The sequence below is a fragment of the Haliotis cracherodii genome, unplaced genomic scaffold (genome assembly GCF_022045235.1).
Source record: "Haliotis cracherodii isolate W230 unplaced genomic scaffold, xgHalCrac1.p SCAF_9, whole genome shotgun sequence".
Taxonomy (NCBI): Eukaryota; Metazoa; Mollusca; class Gastropoda; order Lepetellida; family Haliotidae; genus Haliotis; species Haliotis cracherodii.
The window spans coordinates 20,575,806-20,602,443 of record NW_027266343.1 but is presented as its reverse complement, the minus strand read 5'-3'; the positions used below and the strand labels follow the sequence as shown (position 1 = coordinate 20,602,443).

Below are 26,638 nucleotides of genomic sequence, written 5' to 3'. Positions count from 1 at the left end.
TTGATTAATGGTGCACGTACTGGACCATGCACTTTGTTGGTTTAGTGTGTAAAGATAAATACACATTGCCATTTAGAACGTGGTCAAATGTAACTAATATTATATTTGGGAAAACACTTTCCTAGTAAAGTACATATTCTAGTACTTTTTGGGGTTGAGTCCCGTCCGGGATTCGAATCCACACCTGCCAGGGTGAGGCACCTAATCGTCAGCATACAAAGTCAGCGATCTAACCCACTCAGCCACCGAGGCTTCCACAAAAATGAAAGTCCGACAACTGGTAGTCCAGATCACGTACTGTAAAAGATGTTGGGAATCCCGCTCAGGACGGGCATTAAACCCGCTTGGCCCAGATTGAAAATGTATAGCACAATTGGACCTCTTAAAATAATGTACCTTTAATTTATCTGCATTCGTATATAATCCATTATAAAAAGAGGCAAGGATGTTTGTCTATTCGAAACGTCTGTATCTTTTTCAGATTTATTTGTTTTCAGGAATTTTCGTACCTGGCATTACGTAAGCCATTGCTCATAGTACCATGTAAAAACGTCCAAGGAACCTTTAAAAACAACTTTGTAAAAAACAAGTGATCCGTCTACTGTATTTTCTATTCGGCTTATCAGAAAAGAGTATTAGGCTACCTCGTCTTTTAAAATAGTTATCCAACAGGTGCCGGCAGTGGTATGTCATGATAGAAATAGTTGTAAGGATAAACTTATCTATGTACCGGAAGTGAAATAACCGCTGCGAGCTGTGGCTGCGTACTTTCCAAGTTGCGAGGAAACTTTTCCCCAGTTTCTGAGCAACTAGAGATATTTAAGTCTTGAAAAGAGAAAAGAGAGGGGCAAATACCTCCCCATAGATGAAAAATGACATGGCGATCCCGAGTAGAAAGGGTACTAGATGTGGCTCTACGCGTCCCTTCCCTGTTCGTCATGGACAGTATTTTTCTGGGGAACTTCCTGAACCTGTTCATCACTTACGATCCAGAAATGGCATGGAGAAGCTATATGATGTGGTTATTCGGAATGGTCACATGTATGTATTTTGCCTCAAATGCGTAAATTATTACTTTCTGATTTCAGTATGTCAGTAGTCATTCAACACTTTATGTAAGCCTTGTTTTTAAATATTCATGTTAAAAGTAATATTAGAAAGGAAAGTAGGCCTAGCCTAAGCAATCTACTTGGAACCAATGCTATATGGAATTTATGATGCAATATGAAGTCTTCAATATTTATGATTTTGATTGAATGTAATTGAGAAAGTATGTTACAATATTCTTATAGGTCTACTGTAGCAATGTTTCACAAATGATAATGTCAAAAGCCTAATTTCTGAAGCGCAAGTAAACTCAACATTACAACTTTGCCGAAATTAATACTTTAGGGTATACTTAATTGCAAAGGCTTGACTAAAATTAAATTTGAAAAAAACCCTCCCTGAAAAATAGTACCTGGATGCCACAGGGACATATATATATCCTTCCTCTACAACCCTCACTTTGAAGTTGAATCAAATTCAAAATACATCACCCACACAAATACACTTCACAGTTTTGAATAAGGTGGGAAAATCCCTGTTCTGTGATATCATCCACTGGCATTTTAGGCCACGCCAAAAAGTACTGAAAATGACCTCTGCAAATTAGGTACATCGTAAATGTCGCCATTTTATACACATTACTAAATCACCACTCACAGCGTTATTTACATCATGTTTTGAAATCTAAACGTCGGATATTCCCTCGGAGAAATGAATTTTAAAAAATAGCATATTAGTGATCACGGGTATCTTTTATCAAATCACCAATGATCATTCCAAAACGTCTTCGGTGACCCTAGAATCGTTTCGAATGTTTTGGAAAATACACGAATGCCGAAGTGAACTTTCCGCCATATTGGATAGTGTTTACTAAATCATGTTTCAGGTACACCGGTTATTAGACGCCTGTAACATCACATATATTTCAAACTTAGCTGCCATAGATCTACATACATCCTTGAATTCCTCATACATTTTAGAATCAAATGACCAATGGTCTTTGTCACCAATACAAAGTGGCTAGATGAAATCAAGAAAAATAAGTTAGGTTTGAAAACGAATGCTGTGCTAAAAAAAACTGCACTTGTTTGAAATGGAAACAAAGCAAAATTCAGATTTTACACAGTGTAGCATTTTCACCTATTTTGAACTTTCCATTCGTCGATTCGTTCAAGATATTGGCTCAACATTTTCAGAATATGCATGGGAAGAGAATTGAAGGAAGAATTAGGGAATTTAAAATAGTTGCATTGCCATGATTTGGTATTTTCAACAGAAATTGTCAAAGTTACTGTCCTGTGTGATGCCATGACTGACGCAAAATCACGCACGACAACAATATTTATCAGAATTTCTGACTATTTCCGTTGGTTTCAATGAAAATTATAACAACAAATATCAGTACATAGATTGTCAGAATATTTCTGTTTACTACATGTCACATTTTTGTATATACGATCCCTGAATCAATGAAAGTCCCCTCGTAAAATCCGGCGTACTGTTGACAGTGAACACGCCATTTTGTAAAAGTCGGTCACAGGTAGTGATGTCATACGTCAACATTGTTGTACATATTTGGTAATTTCTTTGAGGTGAAGGTCCTTGAATGAGAGTGCACATGATCATTGTATCATGCTGTTTACAGTTTCAGTCATGATGTAGATTTTACATATCTTTTATACATTTTTTCACACAATTATTTTCACTTTGGATATTTGTCAATGTTCAAAATGGTATCATACGTAAAATATAGGCAACAACATGTATGAACGAACCTTTGATAATCTCCTGTTTGTTTGAACATTGTTTACAAAACAATTGATAGGTTTATAGTGTCGAAATAGTGTTGTTTGAAATATTCATTTGGGTATGTCATTACGTAAACTGATGCCAAACAGGTGCGTGTCTTGTCCAATTAAGATACACAATAAACTATCTAATTGTTTACATATTGAAGACATTATTTAGTGAATTTAAGTTGTGTCGAAAAGCGTCAAATTCCGTTTTACACATCAAGATTTTCCATACCATGAACGAAAATTAGGGGAGATATATAATAATCAATATACCAGTGTCGTCTTTCTCCAACGTTATCAAAGACATAAAACCAGCCATGACGTTAAAAGGAATGGTGTTATTTTTGGGGTATTTCATTACGTTTGATGATAAGGCTGGTGCTCCATTAATAATGGTGCAACATAAGTTAAACAATCTCATTAAAATCAGACCTTAGTCCTCGCTACCGCTAAACAAAGATCTGAAGACATCCCTTTAGGGGTCATGTCAGAACGACCTTTCATCCGACCAATCAGAGCATCGCTTACCAGATCATGAAAGTGACAGTCGGTATAAGATTTCTAATCATACAACCTCGAAAACTTTAACTCGGGGTATTCCAAACAATAGTTACAGTTTTAACGACTGAATCCATACAATCTAGACCATATATTAGCCATTCCAGAATGTTCTTTTCTTTAGGTTTCAAATTTGTAATCAAGAATTTGTCAAGATATATTTCGAAGCGTAGTCGCCAATTTGAAATTAGTGCCGTAAATCATGAGAAAGCTGCCTTCCGATTGGTCATTCCATTGGTCGGTCAAAGTTCGCGCAAGGTCTGTCTGAAGTGACCCGTAATGGGATGTCCTCAGATCTTTGTTTTGCAGTAGCGAGAACTAAGATCTGACTTAAATGAGATTGTGAGTCAAAGTACACTTACACAATCAGGAGAATGTTGGAATCTAAGGACTAAGTTATAGGTTAGATAGGGCCATCCACTTCTCTATTACTTTTTTTTTTATGAAGTATGATTTCATCGTTTCTTATGTTGTTGTTTTTATAACTAAACGTATACAGTTTCAATATGGATATTTGTGTTGGAATAGTTTGGTTTCTCATGAAGAAAACACCACGAAAATATATTGTCCTTACCCACAGCTAATTCACACCAAGTGACCTGAGTTACAACAAACTTGAGCTAAGCATAGCAGAGTTATGTCCCCTTTTCTTTGTACGTGTGAAACCTCTCTGTCACCTTTTGACGTCATAGAGAAAAATCATTTTTTGTCATTTACGGCATGCTATTTTTGGCATTGAATGTATGTCGTTATACATACGCATATACCTCCATTTGATATGTAGTTATGTCGTTCAGATATGAGGCAGTATTTTGTTCGCTCACAGTTTCCGTAAAGCTACTAAATAAATAAATAGTCGAGCAGTACTTTTATTGGTGTACAATAAAAAGCGGAGAAATTGACTGTTTTTCAACGCAAAATATATTCTCGGACAACACTTAGAAGTGTCTTTTTTTAATTCCGGTTTAATATTTGCAGTTACGTTTACACCATCAAATAGGATATTTAATATTCTCCACCTCTGCGTAATTTAATAGCCAGAGGTAGATCCAGTGCCGCATGAGCGCAATTCTCGCACAACCTTCACTTTTCCAATCTTCGGAAAAGGTGTGTCAGAAAAAAACCTCGGCATCCAGAGGGTTAACAGATGATTAGGAAATGACAGGCGAAATGGTCCCCCTAAAAGGAATTCACTGCAGGTGTTTGACAGGCTGCACAGTTTAAACATACAGGCCGGTCCCCAGTCTTCCTGCTTCCACCTCAGATTTTCAAAGCACATTACTGGTCTTTTTTCTGTCTGCTCATGCAACTGGTTATTGTGTCCATTACTTATGCCAAGAACTAGTAACAACATAAAAGGTGCCTTCAGTTGTCTCCTCACGGGATTAATCCCACACAGGCTTTTATTGTGAGGAGTAGGACCAAGGGCAGCAGTTGGTTTATTGTACCAAAACAGAATGTCGGTCATAAAAATCCTGGTTGCCAACATTAATTATTCACAATGTCAATATCAAAGGTCATTTCAAACACTCAGTGTATGCAATTTCATTTTTGTAGGATTTACAGAAATCATGGAAATAGCAACAGTTTTAGACTTCAACAAGGGAAACCATTGAAAGATTACTTGTGTTTTCTTTTCTTAAAATTTCCAACTGAGTTGGTAAAGAAATGAATCTGAATGAATTAGAAATGAATTAAAAAGCTGAATAGCTGGTAGACAGAATCCTTAGATTGGCAGGGTTTTACCTTGAACTAAAAGACTAGAGGTCCAGAGGACCCCCAAGACAAATTTCAAGGGTCCTGTAAAGTAATGAAATGATGTAGTGTACTGTACTGTAAAATTTAATAATTACTTTGATTACCATAATTACAGGAACTTTATATTTCTTGTCAAAAGTTATGTACAATGAATATTATTGTGCATCCCTCAGGACGAAATATAAATTTGTCTGCGTCTAATCTATACATTTGTTTGTACAGGACACACTTTTCTGCATCACCATTGATCACTTAAAACCCTGGATTGGTCAGTCAAAGTTAGCTCAGGGTCAACCTGACATGAACATTACACAGCGGTTGTCAGATCTCCAAGCAGAGGGATATCGTAGCAGAGTCACACTAACATATTTGATTTTAATGAGACTACTTAGTACCAATCCATTTATTCTATGTTAAAACTCAAAACCATGGCAACTTCAACCTTCTCAACTATTGTTTACAAACACTTGAGAATAACCATGACAACAAATTGACAAACTATAAAACACAAAAAGTAGACTTGTTTGATAGGCATTACTTAGAAGTTGACGGATGATAAGATAGACACAATTTTTATGGATAACAACTTCTTTAATACTGTAAAAAGGCCTTTTTACAGTATTAAAGAAGTTGTTATCCATAAAAATTGTGTCTATCTTGACAAAAAGTAGACTTTAGCTGCTACAGTACATGCAAGCATGATACTAGATATGTTCATGGCATCCATAGTTGAATTCCAAGGCCAAATTGATTTCTTGTAGTACATCATGCTTGGCATAATATCGAACTAAGACATGTGAGATGATGGTTAGGACGTGTGTCTGACTGTGTGACAACATACCTTGATGGTGTGCAATGTTGTTTTTGCCATCAACAATTCAGGGTGTAAGCATTGGTTCTTTTTCCTGGCCATGGACTAATTTTCATCCAAAATGTCCTGAACATTTTTCTCAAATTTTGTAATTAAATATAGAGGAATGTCCAATCAAGAGTTGATGAAATCATGAAATATAACTATAAGCAATAGACTTTGCCCCTTACTTGAAAGACTATATCCTTGTCAGGGTTTCTGATCAGATTGCTTTCTAGGATATTGATTGATTGTTATCCAAAATATATTGAAGATATTTTTCAAACTTGGTAAAGATATAGAAGAAAGTCCAACGAGATGTAGATGACATCATACAAATGCCATTTGTCACGACTAGATGCAAGGCTATATTGATGTTTATTCCTCTTTCTAAAGGTTTCTTCTCTTCATGCCTGATGTTCTGCCTGGACTTGAAGCAGCTGCTGGAGGTGTACAGCTACCTCATCTCCTTCGGGGCACTCCTCCTGTCCCACTGGCTTAACATGGCATATGTCCTGGACGTCTACACTACTGAGATAGAGAAGTACGCTTACACCGGCCCTCGCAATATGATCCATCTACTGACTGACGACCCCTACAGCTTGATCGCCAACTTCATGTTTCAGATCAGCTTGTCACATCTCTTCATTGTGTTACGAACAAGCCGCTACTCTTACAGGCAGATCGAAAATAACAACAGTATGCAGTTTCTGTTACGGCTGAGTATATACCTATCACTCGTTGCTCCACTGTGTCTAAGAGCCTTCTATTGTGATTCCCATCTATTTTTATGGACACCATTCCTTGCGCTCTCCATACCAGTATTGCAGCTGGTGTCCGATCTTTATAACTCACTGTATTTTATAGTTGTCACATTGAAACGTGCATACTATATAGCAACAGTGGCAGTTCAGGCTGCAGGTATTCAGGCATTTTTAGAACATCATTGGCAAAGGATTCATGTTCCTGATGTGCTTCGAGTGTTTTTCATTGTCAGACTTGTTCATCAAATAATGATTCATGTAGTCAGTAGTATCTATGACAGTTACATAGAAACTGGGGTACTGTCATATTTCCAATGGGATCTCTCATCAAGTCTGTGGCAGCAATTGCTTGTGCGGAGTTGTGAGACAAGCGTAGCGCTTCTGGGACTGACTAGTGTTGTGTCTCTGATGACTCATTACATAGGGATGTTTATGGCTGCATGTGTAGGATCGGAAACTGAAGAGGATCGCAACATGGGCACAGTGGCAGCCATTTTGTTTTTTATATTAGCCCTTCAGACAGGACTGACGAGTTTAGATCCCGAGAAAAGATTACTCCGACTGTATAGAAATTTCTGCCTTTTATCAACAGCAATTTTACATTTTGTTCACAATATGGTGAATCCTTTACTAATGTCTCTGAGTGCATCCCGGAGTACAAATGTGGCACGGCATCTACGTGCATTAGGAATGTGTGTGTTTCTTATAGTATTTCCTGTGTGGCTGTTGACATTCCTGTGGACCCATCATAATGCAAGCACATGGCTACTAGCTGTTACTGCATTTAGTATAGAAGTGATAATCAAAGTTTTTATATCATTGCTTGTTTATTTATTATTTATGATTGATGCATATCGTGATTCCTTCTGGGAGAAGTTGGACGACTATGTGTATTATGTTCAGTCAACAGGAAATACAATAGAGTTCCTGTTTGGAATTTTCTTATTTTGCAATGGTGCATGGATTATGGTGTTTGAATCTGGTGGTGCAATAAGAGCTGTGATGATGTGTATCCATGCTTACTTCAACATCTGGGTGCAGGCAAAGGAGGGATGGAAGGTGTTTATAAAGAGGAGGACTGCTGTAAATAAAATCAACTCTTTGCCGGTGGCGACACAGGAACAGTTAGAAAGTGTCAATGATGTGTGTGCTATATGTTATCAAGATTTGACCAGCGCTCGTGTTACACGCTGTCAACATTTTTTCCATGGTGTGTGTTTAAGAAAATGGCTTTATGTGCAAGATAACTGCCCTCTCTGTCATGAGTTAATATACAAGCCCGAAGGGGAGACAACAACTTCTCCAAATGTGCCGGAGGTTTGGGAGAACCATGTGAACAGGGCACGTGCACAGGTGGTACATCGCTTCCAGCCACACCCTAACCAAGTCCGCCTTGCGGTGCCCCAACAGCCACAAATTCAGCCCTTCCCCCTCCAGAACCATGTTGTTCCACCTCAACAAGCACAAGCACAAGTACAAGCCCCCGCTCAAAGAGTGATGCACCCTCACCAGGAGTAGAAGTGACTGGTGGGTGTGGTACTTCTTGGTATCGTCTCGTACATTTTCCATTATCAGCAACTATGTATCATGAAGTTACATTTGGATCCAGACTGAAATATCAAATATCAATACAACTTATCCTTCAAATATTTTAACTATTACCGACTATCGGTCATGTAGGATATGATTAGGTAGTGGTTTACCTGATACCATGGAATAGTTGCCTGAAATGGCTAGAATCATATGAGAATTACAAACAGACAAGGACATATGTAAGTGTTGAGTTCTTGTCGCGTTGAGAACAAACATGACCATGATTACCATGGTGATTGTGTTTACAGTGGAACCACACAATCCTCGATTGTGCAGGATTAGAAAATAATAGTTAAGAGGTTTACTGGAATGTAGAAAGAACAAGCCCTGTTACTAGTTTAATCTTTGAGAAAAAAATGTTTCTTCCCAGTGAAGGAGTTTCTGATTGGTTCTATGCAGTTACATTGTATTTGTGAAACTGTCACAAGCAAAATCTGAAACAAATTCCCACCAGCTCCCACTTACATGTGATACAAAACAATGAAGTGAGGGATAAGTCATGTTCAGTGGGGATAATGAACTTGGGTTGTTTTCGGGGGCATTTTAAGAATCATCATCTCAACATGTTTTCATGTGTATTTTATTCTAATCAAATGTTTGTTTTTCAAAATGAAAGTGTCCCAATAAAGAGTAGTGTTTGTATATATCATACATGTCCGAAGACTGTGAGTTGAGTTAACGCTGGTTATATTTAGCATGAGTATATATATTTTGGCTACCATACATTTATGAATATGATATTGTGGCATAGTCGGTGAATAGCTTTCCCAATTGTGTAAGGCCCTGTGTTGGTTGCTGACACATATTATGTACAGGATTCTGCAAACATATAACACAAGGGTTTGCGTAAAAATCATCTGGTGTAACATGCTGATAGACTTGTTGCACATGGACTATACATGTGTACAGAAACACTATGGACAAACAGTCTTTTTTGGCTTTTAATGACAAATTGTTAGCAGGGGCTAAAGCTTAAATATTTTATTAATGACTTCTACGTAGTTAGAAGATATAAAGAGAAGCTGGGAAAGTACAATTTTAGAGTTTATCCGTGTAGACAATGTAATGGTATCTTCTCAGCTATGAGTGTCACACATTCAGGGTCCTGCAGCCATTAGGTTCAACTGTATTATGTTGCTGCAGTGTTTATCATGCAAGTTACCATAATTACAGGAATGGAACCGACTAATATACCTGCACAACCTGCAGGCTGACCTGGGAGGGACCTCTGTTCAGTGTCGTGTGCATGTTGGTAGCTTGGAGGCTTGTTCTTTCACCGCTGAAGGCCACAGGCCATCATCCCTGCATACATTTGTCCGTGGACAAAAGAACCAGTAGTTTGTTTCTTATTCATGCTTCTTGTATCCCAAGCCCTCTTTCACAAGGATACCTCAGTGCTATGACTGTCATGACCACCATACTTGAGTATAGACCGTGACAGAGTCGTTCTATTGCATGATGAAACAGGACCCTGTTGTTTGTAGATGACACTCCTCCATGTTTCATAGCTTGATGTATTCCTATGAAATGTGAGCCATATTCTGCACAATCTATATATTCTATAAGACTAAGAATAACAAAAGGTAAATATGTTACCAGGTGGTCAGACTCGCTGACTTGGTTGATGCATGTCATTGTATCCCAATTGCGTAGATCAATGCTCATGTCAGTCACTGGATTGTCTGGTCCAGACTCGATTATTTACAGCCCGCCATCATATAGCTGGAATATTGCTGACAACAAACAAAACAATTCTTAAACCCCAATAGAGCAACATTACACCTTGTCTTCATGGTTTGACCTAAAGCCCTGTCACATTAGGAAATGCAGTCCTCTTGGGATGTAAGTAAATCACAGATTTCAGATAAAAGGCACTGTGTGTTGTTTCCAGACATTGGTTGAGTTAACTAGGAGTCGGGGCGTTCGGGGCCTAGTGGTTAAAGCGTTGGCTCGTCACGCCGGGTTCGATTCCCGACATGGGTACAATGTGTGAAGCCCATTTCTGGTGTCCCCCGCCGTGCTATTGCTGGAATATTGCTAGAAGCGACGTAAAACCATACTCACTCACTCACTCATTTTCCAAGTTTTAAATCTCATCAACGTTTTTAACCAAACCTGTTGCGGCACCCATTCACATTTATTTTATGACATTACAAGATATGTAAAGGGGGGTGGTGGAAAACATTGTGTATCAGGGACTTCTACATTCCTCCCCTGAAGACAGGAACCTCTATCTCTATCTGTGTGTGTTCCCTATGTACTACAACTGCCGAAAACATCCAGTCAAAGGGAGACTACTCCATGGTCTCTGTCATTTCCTGTCATGTTCATTGTGATTAGTGCCTTGTGTGGTTGCTTTTTATTTCTGGTAACCATGGTAGCAAGATGGCTAGATTGAAGTAGATCATAAAAATGGTAAGTCATGTCCGATGTTTTGCAGGAGGCAAGACTAAAGTTGGAAAGCATAGCATGTCATGATACTTATGCATATGCATGTTTCAAGTTGAACAAAAATATTTCCTGGATCACAAATAATGTTCTAGGTCTAACAGGCATGATAAGAATAATGTTGTGGTATTGTTTACGCTTAACTTCAAAATATGGTATGGTAGGTAGGCATTTTGTCCACTCACATGCATGTTGGGAACTACTGTTGGCCAGCAGTGTTTGGTAGATGCTTTCATGTGTGCTCTTTGTTTTGTCATGAAGAGAGACAGCACCTTAAGATACAAACAAACATAAATTCTTTTCACATGAACCTGCTTATAATATAAACACGATAAAGTGAAAATACATGTGTGGCAACTTAACAATTTCAGATAACACCCATTAAGGTTTATTTATTTTCATTTGCCTATTTCATGAACAAAAGGATAGGGTTGTGTTGGCAGACATCCCACCACTGGTATATGCATAATTATTAAATCATCAGGTCAAGGGCATGTAAATATTTTGATGATTAATTTCATAACTTTTGGATAAAATCAGTTTAACAATATGAATGTAACCAGTTGGCAATTATTGCATATTGAAAATATGTAATGAATTGGTCTTTTTAGGTGCATTATTTTGATGTTCAACATAGCAACATGACAGTGTATGAAGGTTTTGGTGTTAAAATCCTTGATAGTTGATGGATCATCTTGAAAAACATATGCATGTGTCAGGGACACAAATGAATTCATTGTAGCCAATTACTGTCAGAATGGCATCTTGGTAGTGTGTGCTTGTTGAAACAAAGTGACTCAAATGATGGCTGTAGTGTATTAGAGAAACAGTAGACAGTTAGGAAGTGTAAAAAACATTCTGCAACTAAGCATTTTCTGTTGATCTGAAATGTTCTAGGATCCCTTGAAACGGAGCCCTGTCTAGCATGTGTGTTCTGATGTGTTTATTGAATAATTTAGGCCCAGGAAGTAGTTCACGTATAAATGTCAGCTGTCCTTATTCAGCAAGTAATGTTTTGAAAATGCCAAAGATTATCACTTGAGACATAACATTCCTTGCTCCATGTATCATACCAATGTCTCAGTGTCATTGTGATGTCTCCCTCTGCTGTCCTACCAAGTACATAAATGAAATAATTTGCTACAGAATGCAATGGTATGTGTAATATAAAATCTGAGTTTCTACACTCATTAGAGGCTATACCTAAATTTTTCCCGAGGAAAGCTGAATAGAAATAATGTAAAGTTATCTTTGCTTGCCAGCTGCTCTATTTGTGATGGATTTGAAAACTTGACAGATGCTGTTAATACTGGTACACAGCATAGTAAACTTATGTACGAGATAATGTTTCTGTTCAAATAGTAATATAACATGCTGCACATTTATTGTTTCACCACTAAACTGCCTGACTAATCAACTTAATGCCAAGTAAACTAAACAGTATTGAGCAGTACAAACTTATTGTTCAATCTACGCAAGGTGATTTGCAGATTAAAAACAAAATAAAAATTTGGTCATATAGGACAGTGTGCAGCTACTGATGATGGGAAAATGACCCACAGGTCGGATGGGGCTGTTATATCAGAAAACAGTTAAATACCATTGGGAGAGAAGTGTATAGATCCAGGTTCATGCATCTCGTGCAATAGCTATCCAGTTTGTATTCTGGGAAAGGAACAATTACATAGGCTTCATAGGAGGGTTTTATGCAGTGTGGCGAGTGTGGTTCAGAGAGGTGTTGTGCATATGACCTTCCATTCAGATATACATGTAATGCTGGATTTCTGCACCGGTTTGTTATTGCATGTTTCCCTGACTGAAAATGTTGTTGATGAATGGTAAATGAGACTGAACAATAAGTAAGCCACTTCTCTGACTCATCTGTGATATATGTACATCTAGAGTGTTGTTAATATAACATTTTTGTTACAAGTTAAACATTTCAATTTGATAATATGTACACAGGATTGTATATGTCATCGCTTTGATTTATCCAGTGATAAAATAATTTATCAAGAAAATATTTGTAATAAATAATACATCTTTAGAAAATGTGTTTGTTATGAAGTCTTTCAGTGTTGTATCAAACCCAAGGCTACAAAAGTAAATATCAGGGAGAAAAGAATGCCTTCCAAAGACTCCACATGGGCTTTTCAGTCAATTGGGAGATCAACATAATGTGTTTCTGCTGATGTTATACACTATTTGATATATGTGATATACAGGTCTCTGACAATTACCACTTTGGGGAAAACCATGAGCACAAACCTAGAAACATAATTGGGATGAACCAGGATTCGAATCCACAATCATAGGTTTTTGCATGCCCAAGGGACACAAATCTGTGCAGTGCCTGAGACGACTGACACCGGCGCCCCTTCTATTTTGAGCATATATACATGTATTATTATCATAGCAAGCAAATCTGAATACACATAAGAATACTGAAGGTAATTTTGAACATACATTTCAACCAATCAGATTGCAGAACACAAATCAGCAGTATTTCACCCATATCACAGCTGCCTGCAACTATGCTTTGAAGGCACACCAGTAGATGACAGCAGAAGTAACAATCCTTATCATCAGGCTGCCACAGAATCAAGCAGGCCACATATTGCAACCACATCGGAAGCATCCTGTGTTTTGGTCCTAGTCTGCACCGAAAATCCCCACCGAGGAAACACAAGATAATGTCACAAGCTTCACAAAACATCAGACCCAATAGGGTGATGCAGATGTGCGTTGAGATAGAGCATGTTTATAACTTGCAGTAGACTCACTGCTAAAAATATCTGATTTCATATGTATTTGAACCCTAACAACTAAATGAAACCAGTAGGTGCTATCAAAAACATGTAAAGCCATGTGGAATAAACAGAACTCGGAATATGTGTTTATTGTCAAAGGAGTTTTGCCTTGCATCAAACCATTGTTGATCCCTTTCAGTAGGATTTTGCCTTCTGTGCTATTAATCAATGATTATTCTGAGAGTGAGTGAGTACGGTTTTACGCCGCTTTTAGCAATATTCCAGCAATATCACGGCGGGGGACACCAGAAATGGGCTTCACACATTGTACCCATGTCGGGATTCGAACCCGGGTCTTCGGCGTGACGAGCGAACGCTTTAACCACTAGGCTACCCGACCGCCCCATCAATGATTATTCTGAATGATCTACATAACAAGTACATGTATGTTTAAAAAGGCCTTTTCCTTGAAGAGGTGAGATGATATTGGGTTTAACGTTGCGTCCAAGATTATTGCACTTCTATAGCGACATGCATGCACATATGTGTGTTTGTGACTGCTTGTACTAGTCCGGACTGATGCCGATTTATATTGCTAGCTCACCGAGATACCATGCCCCAGTGTAACATGAATACCCCACTCAGACACAGTAGACTGACTCCGAGCCGACCAGTCCATGTTTAGCCCCTTAATGCCGAGTGCCAGACAGCGTAACAAGTACCATCTTTTAACTTCTTTTCGTATGACGTGACTGGGGATTGAACCCTGGACCTTCCGTCCTCCGGGCGGACCCTCTACCTCTAGTCTTTGAAGAAAGCTTCAGTCAGCAGTTTGAAAGTACACCAGTGAATACAAAACAAACAATTTATTTTGTGTTTATGTTATCTACCATTCTGAAATAAATATCATTTTCAAGTTGATACAAATAAATAGCCAGTTCTGTTAGGGACAACTAACCATTCCAAACAAGTATTTCATCCGGTGTACACTGAGCCAGCCAGTAATACACCTGGAAGAGATGGCAAAATCAAGGATCTTTGATCGAAGGATTATGGCAGTACCTAACATGAGTCAATATTTTCCATCACATAGGCAAGATGATTAGAAATGATATTATTTAAGTCTTTAGAAATACTCATTAAAACTCTAAAATTTTCTTTATCATTGAGAACACCTGATGGCATTGCCATGAAATCTGTTATTGATTTATGCACCTGACTGATCTTCTGAAACAGAACTTGACTTAGTGGAATCTTGAGCACTTTACACAGCTCGGTGAAGTTAGACAACCAGTTGAAGTATTCCTGGCTGGCAAAGTCAGGGTCTTTCACATAATCCACACCATCGGTGGTGGCAGCTGAGAGAGTGGCAGCAGCCATGTCTTGCTCACTCATCGCAGCCGTGGCAACATTTGACGGTCTGTTATCTAACTGAACAATACTAGTCTCAAGTTGATTGTCTGCTGTCTGATACTGAATCTCATATATCTGTTGCTCATCATTACCCTCGGCCAACTCCTGTATAATCTGGTATGCAGTCTCCACAGGGAGTGCTCCATTGTCTCCCTTCCCATCTTCCTGTACCTCTGCAATGGCAATAACAGTCTTTTCAACATTCCCATTCTCTGATTGAATCAATGGCAAATCACTGAGAGGGACCTCTATTTGATTCTGTTCATTCTGTGGGCCAATCTCTGTTTCAGTTTCTGATTGGTCCTTGTCTCCTCCGCCCTGATTGGAAGGAGAAGCAATTTCAACTTCCTGCACAACAAATCCAGTGTTCAGATTCTGAATGAGACTGACAATCTTCCTCTGATTGGCCAGAGCTTCCACATCAATCTGTCCTGCAGATTTCTTTTGAGTCCCTGGCATCATGATGTTGACAACGGTGGTGTCAGACGGGTCAACCAAGTGATGACCACCAGCCATGGTCACCTGCTCACCCTGTTTGACCTGGCCACCATGCCACCGAGACATGTGCACTCGGATCTGATTCTGTCTCTTGAATTTCTCTCCACATAGAGCACACTCAAAGGGCTTTGTGCTCATGTGTTCACGGAAATGTCTACGCCTACTTGATGGATCACTGAATTTGGCAGAACACACTTCACATTCATAGGGCTTCACACCTGAAACACACAGCAGCATCTAACTAACCATGCAAACTGACCAATTTTCCTTAAAGGTAAAATGACAAGATAACTTAGCTTGACAATTAGCATGAAACTAACAAAGAAGCTTGAACAATTTAAAGTTGGAAACATTTCTTCTGATTTTAATTATGACACTAAACACATTTTACCAAACAATACTGACCTGTATGTATGATCTTATGTCTGGCCAGGTCTGATTGATGAGCGAAAGCTTTTGAACACTTGTCACATTGGAAAGGCCGTTCACCTAAGAAAACATAATACCCAAATGTAATTGTAAAACACCCCAAAACAAGAAGCACAAAGCCTCTGAAAGTGTCAAAAGCCAAGTTCTTCGATCCTACCAGCTGACAATACAACACTGGTGGTTGTCGGATCCAAGCCAAACAAACCACACAATCTGTTACTACAGACATCCATTTATTCAACCATCCAATCCTCAGTTGGGCGACCTACACCCTCTTAAGATAAGCATGACAACTTAGAACCATCAATCCTAGTTAGAACCAGAAAAAAAGATTGGGCTGCAATGAATACACCATGAGGCGATTACGATTTGTATCACGAATATAGGGTAATGAATATGAATATAAAATCACGATTACAATAAAAAGTCAACAGTTGATTTATTTTCTGTTATTCATTCAGTGAAAAAATAACAAAAATATTATATGACATAGTTTGTTAATTAATTATTATTAATATATTATACATTTATATACTGCACTTAACCAGGTTCTAGTATCTGCTCAAATGCAACAGTGACCATAGACCACAATTCTCTCAAACTAAATTTAATAAGTGTGTTGTCTTTGAAGAAATCTATGCATATAATATGTTCTTATGGATATTTTTAGGTACAGGGTATGTAAATGTACATGATTGCATATTCATATATATTTGATTCTAGTGGCCACAAATAACAAATTCAATTCATGAATGGTTACGGTTCGATTCACCAAATTCGTGAATTAATTGTGACAGCCCTACTATGTCATAATGTGGATAGATAATGATTTCAAGCTGCTAGCAATATTCCTGTGACATCACTGACACCCATGGCATGAATTAAACCCCTGTCTTCAGGACTACACCTGAACCTCCCAGCTGCCCCAGCTGCCCCACCTCCCAGTGCAGGATAAGTCCATCTGTGCCCTTCATCACCTGTGTGCATCTTCATGTGTGATCTGAGGTACACCATCTGTGAGAAGCGGCGGGTACATATCTGGCAGGCGAATGGTGTGTTGTTGGTGTGAGTGATGAGGTGGCGCCGGAAGCAGCTGACTTGGCGGAAGGATCTGTTGCACACCTCACACATGTAGGGCTTGGTGTTGCTGTGGATGGTCATGTGTTCCTTCAGAGTCACACTGCTGGAGAACTTCTTACTGCAATCTGTGCATTCGAACGGCTTGATTCCTGATAACAAAACAAGACCCTGTCATCCAATAATATTTGCATTAAATTCTGAAACATTATACTGGTTAGACTATGGATAATGGCCCTTCAAACATCCAAAATAACCAAACTTATATAAGACTTCTGTCATTATACATAACATGAAAAACTCCCTCTATGTCAAACATTTAACAACATTACCTGATAGAAAGTAATAAAATGAACTTTTGGATGGAAAAGATGTTTTCCCCAGTATTAAGAGAAGTCCCTATGCTACCAGGTGTTCCCAGTTCTTTTGGAGACAACAGCAAGGGAGTCAAGTACTGTTGATAACAGTAAAATCTGATTGCACAGTTAAGTTTAGCTTTGTGCCATTCAAGTCAGGTTCCAACAAACTCATGGTGGCAAGGTTATTAATCATAACAGATTGCAGGAATAATAGCCTGGATAATTGAGGATAATTTCAAAGTATACATTTTTTCATAAAACATAATGTCAAGTATCATGTTTTGGACCGTTGTGATCAGCACTACAGAGCTCCAAAGAACATACCCATATGAACTAGTTTGTGTCTCCGGAGGCTCTCGTTACTACGATAACTCTTGCCACAATCTTCATAATCACATGCAAATGGCCTGGCTGTTGTATGTGTCCACATGTGCACTTTCAAATTTCCTAGAAATAAAAGTCAAATTGTAGGTAAACAAGAAAACATTATTCAGCATCAATAGTCTTGATTTGACCAGAGATGAGGATTGCTTTAGAAAACAATCCTGATCATTGATTTGGTGTCAAGTCAAGTGACAGTGAAGGTCCCCCTTGTGTTACCTTTCTGAGTGAAGGTCTTGCCACATCGAGGACACTTGAAGCCTGTAGAAGTTCGGATGATTCTCCCAAGGGCCTCAATACTGTCTTCTTTAACATCAGGTGCTGAAACCAAGACACATTTCTCAGAGCTTTGTGACTATAATACCAACATGTAATAGAGAAAAACTGAAAGTCATAAATGAATCTAGAATTGTAAGTAATCTGTATGTCAAGTATCCTGACATACTGTTGCATCTATGTTTCTAGGAAAGGCATATATAACATAAACTAGAGGTCTTTACAAGAACAGAAACAGACCCATCACCACCATTTCCTCAAAGATTAACGTCTTAACATAACACCATCTACTCCAAGTTCCAACCCGTGACGATCCGGGTTTCAATTGGTCTTCAGCAACCCATGCTTGCCATAAGAGGCGACTAACGTGATCGGGTGGCCAGGCTTCCTGATTTGTTGATGCATGTCATCGTATCCAAATTGTGTCGATTGATGCTCATGATATCAATCACTGGATTGTCTGGTCCAAACTCAAGTATTTACAAATAGCTGGGATATTGTAGAGTGGGGTGCTAAACAACAAAAACAAACAAACAAACTTCCAGACTTTGACCTGAAACAACAACTTCCTGAGATCCAACAACTGTCCAAGTCACAGGACTGTACAAGTAAAAGTGCAACGGTAACTAGCAATAATTGATACTGTCATATTTCACAATAACCCCAAAGAATGATAGACATAGCAGGAACATTAGATGAGTTTGGATATATAAAGATACATGCAAATACAGAGTTTAATGCCTGTAGAGACATAACAATGATACAATCATGTTTGAAAAAAAATAGAATGCTGACCTTGACCATTGACATATTTTGACCTCAATGTTTTCAAAGCAGGAACCTATCCTTGGGTAGGGAAGGCATATTCCAAGGTTTAGCAAACAAAGATAATAGTCTTGGTTCTGAGGCTCTGCCCGCACTATCAGAAAGTCTGCCACAAGTTTGGTTTTTATTTCTATTTATTTAAAAATGAAAAATAAATCCTAATACTTAAAAACAGTGTGATCCAAAATAGCTTCCTAGCAGTAATGTGATTACATGTGACAATGCCACTTTTGGTCACATAGTAGCTGTGGGAGGGTATATGCCACACAACTGGTTGGAACAACAACTTCTGCAGCCTGGACCTCTTACAGCTCTGTCTTTCTAGCAAAACAACAGCAGTAATAGCATAGTGGTAGTAATGCAGGATAAGTTAAAAACTTTAATAACATATCCATCAACATGTCGTTTTAGTTTCAGTTTTATGAGCTTTATCGCTTTTTCTCGTGACCTTGACCATTTCCAGAAGATTTCCTCAGAACCATTTGGTAGAAGTTCATGGAAAAATAATTTCTGATGTCAAAAATCTTTGAGTTGAAGTCATTTGAAAAATCACCAGTGGTGGCCAAACTCCAACAAAAACATAAAGCAGTCCCATTTCAAGAGGCTGCTAATAATTAACATGTGGATGCAAATATGTCATGATATCATTAAACGATATGTCTTCTTTTTCTAATATAAAACCACACTTGTCCCACCACTCACTACAATAACACATTCATCTGGAGTGAGGGACATCACAAACTTACCTGTTGGTTGATCACTTGCAGTCTTCCTCGGCCGCCCTGCAAAATAACATGTTGGTCAAAACGTGAGGCAGCTTAGTTAACAGATGGTCCAGAGTTCTTCTGAACATATTATACAAAGAAACCTGTTATAAAAAGGAAATTCAAATAAACGTTTAAACTTCTGAGATTTACATCCAATCAAACATGAAATATAGGGTATCAGAGTGTTCCACTCATAAATATACTTACCCTGACACTACAGTATGCAATATTCCTTCTTGCTTTGACTATATAACAGTGTAGAACATTGTGAAAACAATAATCACCAGAACACACCCTCCGGCCACCTCGCTCCCAGCATGCTCCTGTACTACTCCTCACTTTCCCCCCAATCGCCCGGAGACAGGTGACAAGTGGATCCAAGCGTTGAGGGGATGGACATGCAGGCAGTCAGGACCTGTTGTGTCAGGATAAGTATATAAACAAGGGGAATACTCTGATACCCAATATGTTTTAACTTATCCCACCACAACAGTATGCAATTATCCCATGGCAGGATGGCGGGTTGGGTCAACTGTATATCCCCATTTGTGATTGAGTTTTTCGGAGAAGAGCACTGACTAGATTAAATTGCCACATGGTCTTCAACCCATGGGTGTGTTCAACTTCACTTGTCCCATAATACATCACCACCATGCCTGATTACAGGCAAGGCTGCATCTGAAATTACATCGCAACTGGAGGTACTCGAAAGATCGGGAACCATAGTTACCACCACGATATGTAGTACCTCAGTAATCATTCCATATAAAGAAAGAACAAACATGGAAGTGTACCAGTATGGGCATCCAAAATGGCAGGCACTCCTTTCCAAGTAGTCAACTGCGATAGTGAAACAACCTTGGACAATGTCCGTGACGGAGCTGAGTGAAGTGCCATTGTGGACTCAACACACGAATTTCATGTAGATGGGATGCTCCTGGCGGATCCACCCCAGCACAGTCATAAGTCTAAAGAATGGTGGAACATAGCCCAAAACAACAGGGTATTCTTGCAGATATTCTGGCAACCCTCCTCAGTGGTCGGGAGGGTTTATGTTGATACCGAAAAAGACGAGTTACACACGAACAGGACATAGGGACATGTCCTCTGTGTCACTAGATCCAACTATGTTCATCCGCGGGGCGATAGTGAAAGTGTGATTCGCCTGACCTGGCAATTGATTTGGAGTAAAAAAGTCACCACGTTAAGCCAAGATGTACCTCTGCATGTGGACCATGGTCAAATTTGATCAGGGTGACGTCCAGAGCTTGGAGTTCACTGACATGTGCTGCAGTGAGTCCGAGGCACCAATGCCACATGAGACAGAGACAGAGGTTCGTGGGGATAAACCAGAAGTTGACATTGAACCATGGCTGGAGGTAGAAACTTTAATGGCGGTAACCTAATGGCAAGTTAAGGAGCAGTGGCAATATGGGTAGAATGGGAAGGGCCGAGGAACGAGTTAATGACTGTGACATAACTGGCAAATGGGTACGGCTTGACAAATGTGATACATATCAGGACAATAAGCCTTGAAGGATAACCATTTCTGGTCATACAAGGAGGCCGTAGAAGGGCGGTGTGTCTGACAACTAGCAAGAGCCGCCGCCATAGAGAAAACCCCATCCATCAATGCTTTCTGAGAATGCACCACACACTTAGATCCCACGACTCTGGGCATGGGTGTGGATTTCTGAGTAGACTGAAAAATAGTTTTAAGTAGGGCCCTCCAGCGAGTCATAGCAGATACGTGAATCACATCCGACTGGGCCAACAAGATGCAACCCAAACAATCTGGATGGACACTTTGGATGCCAATTTCTGGAGAACACGGGGAAGGGGGCCGAAACACATACGCGCGTAGGCCGTTCCACTCGATGATGAGAGCGTGATCCCGAGCCAGAGCATCCGGTATCGGTGACACAAGCATCTGCAGCGGGTGGTTGTAACATATGGTGAACAAGTCGATGTTTGGGTGGCCGTAGTTCTGGCAAATCATCTGGAAAATTTTCGGGTGTAACTGCCACTCCATGGTGGCTGACTGACTGGGGCAAGATAAGGTGTCGGCGAGAATGTCAGAAATGCCCAAAATGTGACGAGCTCTCATCTCTATGAGATGATAGAACAGGATTGTGAGTCCAAACCAGCTGATGTTATGAGCGACTGAGATATTGTCCAGTGCTATCATTAAGCGAGTTCCCCGCAATATTGTCCACCAGGTGTGAATGGCCAATATGACTACTTGAAACTCCAGACAGTTGAAATGCCAATCGAGCAATGGGGCGGTCCACAATCCTGAGGCCCAGGGTTCCAAAGATTAGTCTTTGGTTGATATGGCATCCTCCGGGTGTACTGGGTACCCAGGTGGGGAATACACATCTGCAATGCATGAACAGTGGCTTCAGCCTGAGCAGTGGAAAGAGCCTTCTTGTAAACCTCTGGAACCTTGGATAAGGAGTTGAGCTAAGTTCTCCAAGAGACGAATGATTTCATCCAGAGCTGAGAGCAATTCCCTCAAGAAAGTAGTAATAATCAACAATGGTCGGAGGGACAATAGAATGTCAGAATCCACAGGCATCATCTGCATCAAGGGAAGGCGCTGGAGATGGAAAGGAAATCCTACGTAATTTACTGCGGGCAAAGTGATGGCGGGTTGGGGAAGTGAACCCTTAAGGGCTACTTTATCCAAAGCCTGCTACAACAGTAGGAATACTAAAGTATTCTTGGGATCGAAGGAGCATTCTGTAGAAGGCAGTTGGACAGGCTCCCTGAGTTCAAGGACATCCATGATTCACAGGATTCGATCTTTTGCAGCCTAGAGTGGCTGCTCCTCAGCCTCAGTCACAAGAGGAGGCCTTTGGAGAAGAACGCACACGTTTGGCAACCTGTTAGGAGATGACAAACAGGATCTTGGACACCGAGCAGGAGAGCCCGATACCTAACCAACCCGAGACGCCTGATCACTCTTGACGGGTGATGCCTGAAGTATGGGAGTACACTGAGGAGGTGATAGTGGTAACTGTAGTACCGAACTGACACCCTGAGGAGAGGATGTGATGGCTGCGCCTGAGATGACGAGGAAACAGGTGGTGCCTGAGTAGACAAAAACTGCGTCTGAGGCAATGGTTGTGGAAGAGCGTGTGCTTGTTGTGTGGAAAATGATGGAGGCCAGGTAGAGCTTGTTGATACGATGTCTGTAGCGGCACATGGAGAAACGCTTGGAAGAGGCGCCACATGAGGATGCGCCGGGAGAGGAGCCAGAGAGGTAGACAGGGCCTGACTAGGCGATTGGAAATACGTCTGAGGAGGTGCCAAAGATATTTAGGTGATTATTGTTTTCACAATGTTCTACACTGTTATATAATTGAAGCAAGAAGAAATATTGCACATTGTTGTGGAGGGATAAGTTAAAAATATTACCTCAGATACTATTCTTTTAATTTTCCTAATATTTTATGACTTGGATGTCTTTTGGAGTGGGTCATTTTATGTTGTTTTAAAGCCACAGTGGACAATATTTACGCTGGTTCCCTGTAAATACTGAGAGGCAAGGCAGTGGTGTGAACACACATCAGCCAGGTCACACATTGTAGCCAACCAATCCTCATTAGTCACACAAAAAACAGTGGGGAAAATGAAATGCCCTCAAATCTTAACTGGAAGTATTTGGGGTGAACAAACATTACCTCTTTTGCCTGTTGACTTTTTCTTGAGTGGAACTAGCTCCGTGTCTGGATCAAAGTCAGAGTCATCTGTGTCCTCATCGATGTTCACAGGATTCTTGAAGTCCCTGCAAACACCGGTTTACCTAAATGTTATCTCATGAGTAAGTGAATGTACATTTATACCATGATCAGCATTAATGCAGTTATCACAGCAACCTAGGAGACAAAGAGTCTGGTTCCTTTTCAACAAAGCAATCTTTGTGCGAGGACAGTCATATCTTCCCTACATAAAGACTTATGATAGTCAGAGTGCTATGCTTAATGTGGTCAACATTCACTTAATTCAGATTCATTCCTACACATCAATCCATACCTAAATTTGGCTGGGATGATCCTCTGTCTGGCCGGCAGCCTGCCTGACCTCCGCTCTATGTCATAGTCATTGGCTTGCACCCCGACCTCCATGAGAACACGGAAGCTATTCTGGGGATCAGTTGGTAAAATGGTGACCTCATCATCATCATCTTCTCTCTCAGTCAACATGTCCTCAATATCACGGGCCTCGTCACTGGTCAACTCCAGGGTCTCGTGACTCATGTTGCCTGAAGTCTCTGTACCAATCTCAGCTGTTTGGATGCATGGGCTCTGAGTTGTCTCCCCTTCAACATGGTGCACCGGAGTTTCTAACATGGTAATTCAATATCTACTTAGTGACATGACACAACGGGTTTAGGTCAATATAATGCTTGAATACAATCTTTCATAACTAAAGACACCTTTGTTATAACTGTGATTAGACTGAGACTATGTGCAAAAGGGATAGATTAGAACAGGCACAATACATCGTTAACATGATGCAAGACACTTGATTTTCAGTAATTTGAACCAAGCTAGGTACACCCAAGTCAGCATTAGAAATTGGCACTAGTCCTGTAGTCCTAGCCAAACTGCCCATCAGTTAAGGTATCATAAGGACTAGTTGAAATTTGCCCTTTTTTTTATTTTGCTATATGTTACCATCATAAGGACTAGTGGACTATAAATGGTAGTTTCTACCACTGCAAGTGTTAGATCACTTGCATACAGCTTGTTTACAATAATATGCAGTATTGACAAAAACTTGTAGCAGTTTCCTTGAGGTCAGTCTTCCTGGAAACCTTATTCAGTGTTCACTAAGACTGACATAAAAGATACATGTTTGGAAGTAAGGGATTAAAGTGAAATAGGTAATTAGATCTTTCATATGAATATTTTAGTACTTGTCAATCATAGACTTTGAAAATCCTGCAGCACACATTGGTACACTTTCCCTAATGGGTTGTCATGTCACCCTCAGTTGTAGCACTTATTACGAACATAATAAGCGATGTGCAATAAGAGGATACAGTTAGCTATACCTTATATTGCACTGTGTCCATTAATACTGACCTTGAGAAAAAGCAGTGTCCATCTGTCTGGTGTCTTCACCTGCATCGTCATGGTCAATGATTTTATAATCTGTTGTCCCTTGTTCTGACTTTACTGTAGTTGTAGTTTCTAGAACTGAAACCATAAATTATCAGTAATTTTTACACATCAGTTTCATTGAGAATGACCAAAATGTTTAGGTTCAGATATTACACATCAACATTTAAGTACCTAACATGACAGCTACTGATTTATAAAGGAATATCTTTCCCTTCGTCCAATGAAAAAGGATATAAACTACCAAAGTATTGGTTCATTGACTATAATGTTTTGTTACATTACAAAAGAAAACCTTGAATACCACCAACAACATCTTGTGGGGAATATACTAGTCACTACCCCCTTACACTGAAGTAATCTGCTCAATCATATATATGATCAATGGTGCACTTTGGTCGAGTAGACACGTTTATTTTGCAAAGTTTGTCTTTATTCAAGCACTTGCAGTGGAAATTGAGGTGCTTCAAAAGAACAAGTATAAGAAAACATCTCTAAATCAGTATATGTATGTTAAAGCAGATAATTTTTTTATTTTTTTATAGCAACATATCAAGTAAGAAGAAAGCTCATTTCTATTTCTTGGGCTTCTTCAACTGAAGCTGTGACGAGTCATTGCTATTTCCATGGTTTCAATTCATCTCAGTGTTCAAAATACATACAATTAAGAATAAGGAGTCCTGTTGTAATCCCAATCATAAAAATATAAATTTAAAAAATTATTTTCACATTTCTTTACTCGTTTTAGCTGTTTGATCTGTTAACAACTCTGCTCTGAAGTCTTCCAACTCATTCAAAAAAGGTGATTTTACACAACAATATGTCAAATCCTTGTTTTTACAAGAGCACAGATTTACATTGTCAAGTTACAATGACACAACATCCTGGTCTAACATTGTAACCCAATAATCCACATTTTAGTTTGCTCAATGTAATAGTTTTATGACAAGCATGTGCTATTAATATTATAGGGGTCCTATTCGAACTTGGAAGTTATATTCATTCCCTTCAAGGCACTGTTTACTAGTTATTGATTATACCATTTTTATTTTCATCTTTCTTTGCATTAATCTATCAGATTAGAAACCTCATGAAATTAAAAGATTACCTCACAGTCAGGTCCTTCATTTACTATCATTAACTAGGTTATGATACTGATTAAGCAAATAAACTGCTGGTCTTTGGACCATTCGCAATTATGTAAAGTCAGTTCATAATCTCACACATATAATGTTGAATTATGTTGCATTTGTCATTATAACACTAACAGGACATATGCACTTGCTGAAGCATTTAACGTGTGATGAAGATTTGCAGATACGGTTACCGCAGCGTTAGATTGGTTATCCAACTCTTAATCTGAATTACTCTTGACTCTCATTCGTGGAAAACTGTGGAAACAAAATAATGATATGTACAAACGCGACGTTTTTAACGTTCTTCTAGGTTGACAAAAACACCTGGTTTTTTCACTGATTCAAGGGGCATGTTCCTTGCACCAAACACGAACTACTGCCACACAGTTCATGCAAAAATGAGGTTACATCTAACTTGGGCTCCCAACCAAATGGCTCCATTATCATTATCACACTCGTGAAATGGAATCATCGCGTGTTTAGCCTAAAGAAAAATAATACAGGGAAAGCTGAGTAAGTAAAATATTACCACGAAGATCGCAAGGGGCCGCCATCTTTACTGACATCCCCGGATGTAGCGAAAGTTTAAGTTAGCCAATCACAGTTAGTCCTTATCTCAATTACGGAGAACACGAGTTGAAATGGTTTGCGGCATGAGTAGATCTATAATTATTCTTCTATCGATAAATCAAAACTTTTCACACAAAGTGTCAGCAGTGTTTCTTATGGGCCACCACCGCATAGAGTTTAATGTTTTTATAACTTTTTTTATTTGAAAAAATAT

At 39.3% G+C, this 26,638-nt stretch overlaps 2 protein-coding genes across 6 annotated transcripts; one reads left to right on the top strand and one right to left on the bottom strand.

Moving 5' to 3' along the window:
* Window positions 1–743: 743 nt before the first annotated feature.
* On the top strand, window positions 744–12,845 carry LOC139452300 (protein TRC8 homolog). The gene is made up of 2 exons (XM_071233722.1): window positions 744–1,041; window positions 6,406–12,845. Exons 1-2 carry the CDS (start codon window positions 873–875, stop codon window positions 8,289–8,291), a joined length of 2,055 nt encoding a protein of 684 aa, XP_071089823.1. The 5' UTR covers window positions 744–872; the 3' UTR covers window positions 8,292–12,845.
* A 1,611-nt stretch (window positions 12,846–14,456) lies between these two features.
* On the bottom strand, window positions 14,457–26,420 carry LOC139453361 (zinc finger and SCAN domain-containing protein 2-like). Of its 5 annotated transcripts, none has more exons than XM_071235034.1 (10): window positions 26,384–26,420; window positions 24,683–24,796; window positions 23,628–23,937; window positions 23,276–23,379; window positions 19,569–19,604; window positions 17,941–18,042; window positions 17,665–17,787; window positions 16,882–17,133; window positions 15,881–15,964; window positions 14,457–15,693 (listed from the first exon to the last, which is right to left on the bottom strand). In XM_071235034.1, exons 1-10 carry the CDS (start codon window positions 26,418–26,420, stop codon window positions 14,627–14,629), a joined length of 2,229 nt encoding a protein of 742 aa, XP_071091135.1. In that variant the 3' UTR covers window positions 14,457–14,626. The 5 variants fall into 5 exon arrangements, with proteins under 5 accessions (XP_071091135.1, XP_071091136.1, XP_071091139.1 ...); XM_071235035.1 differs by having other exon boundaries at window positions 26,387–26,415; XM_071235038.1 differs by lacking the exon at window positions 26,384–26,420 and adding an exon at window positions 26,141–26,225.
* Between the last annotated feature and the right edge of the window lie 218 nt (window positions 26,421–26,638).

What these genes read in the sequence shown, in the direction of transcription:
- LOC139452300 (XM_071233722.1), top strand. Translation starts at nt 873, where the DNA reads ATGACATGGCGATCCCGAGTAGAAAGGGTACTAGATGTGGCTCTACGC. An exon ending in GTTATTCGGAATGGTCACAT is followed by an intron (nt 1,042 to 6,405) that starts GTATGTATTTTG and finishes CTCTTTCTAAAG; the next exon opens with GTTTCTTCTCTTCATGCCTG.
- LOC139453361 (XM_071235034.1), bottom strand. Translation starts at nt 26,420, where the DNA reads ATGTCAGTAAAGATGGCGGCCCCTTGCGATCTTCGTG. An exon ending in ATCATCCCAGCCAAATTTAG is followed by an intron (nt 23,380 to 23,627) that starts GTATGGATTGAT and finishes CGGTGTTTGCAG; the next exon opens with GGACTTCAAGAATCCTGTGA. An exon ending in TGCAAGTGATCAACCAACAG is followed by an intron (nt 18,043 to 19,568) that starts GTAAGTTTGTGA and finishes TCTTGGTTTCAG; the next exon opens with CACCTGATGTTAAAGAAGAC.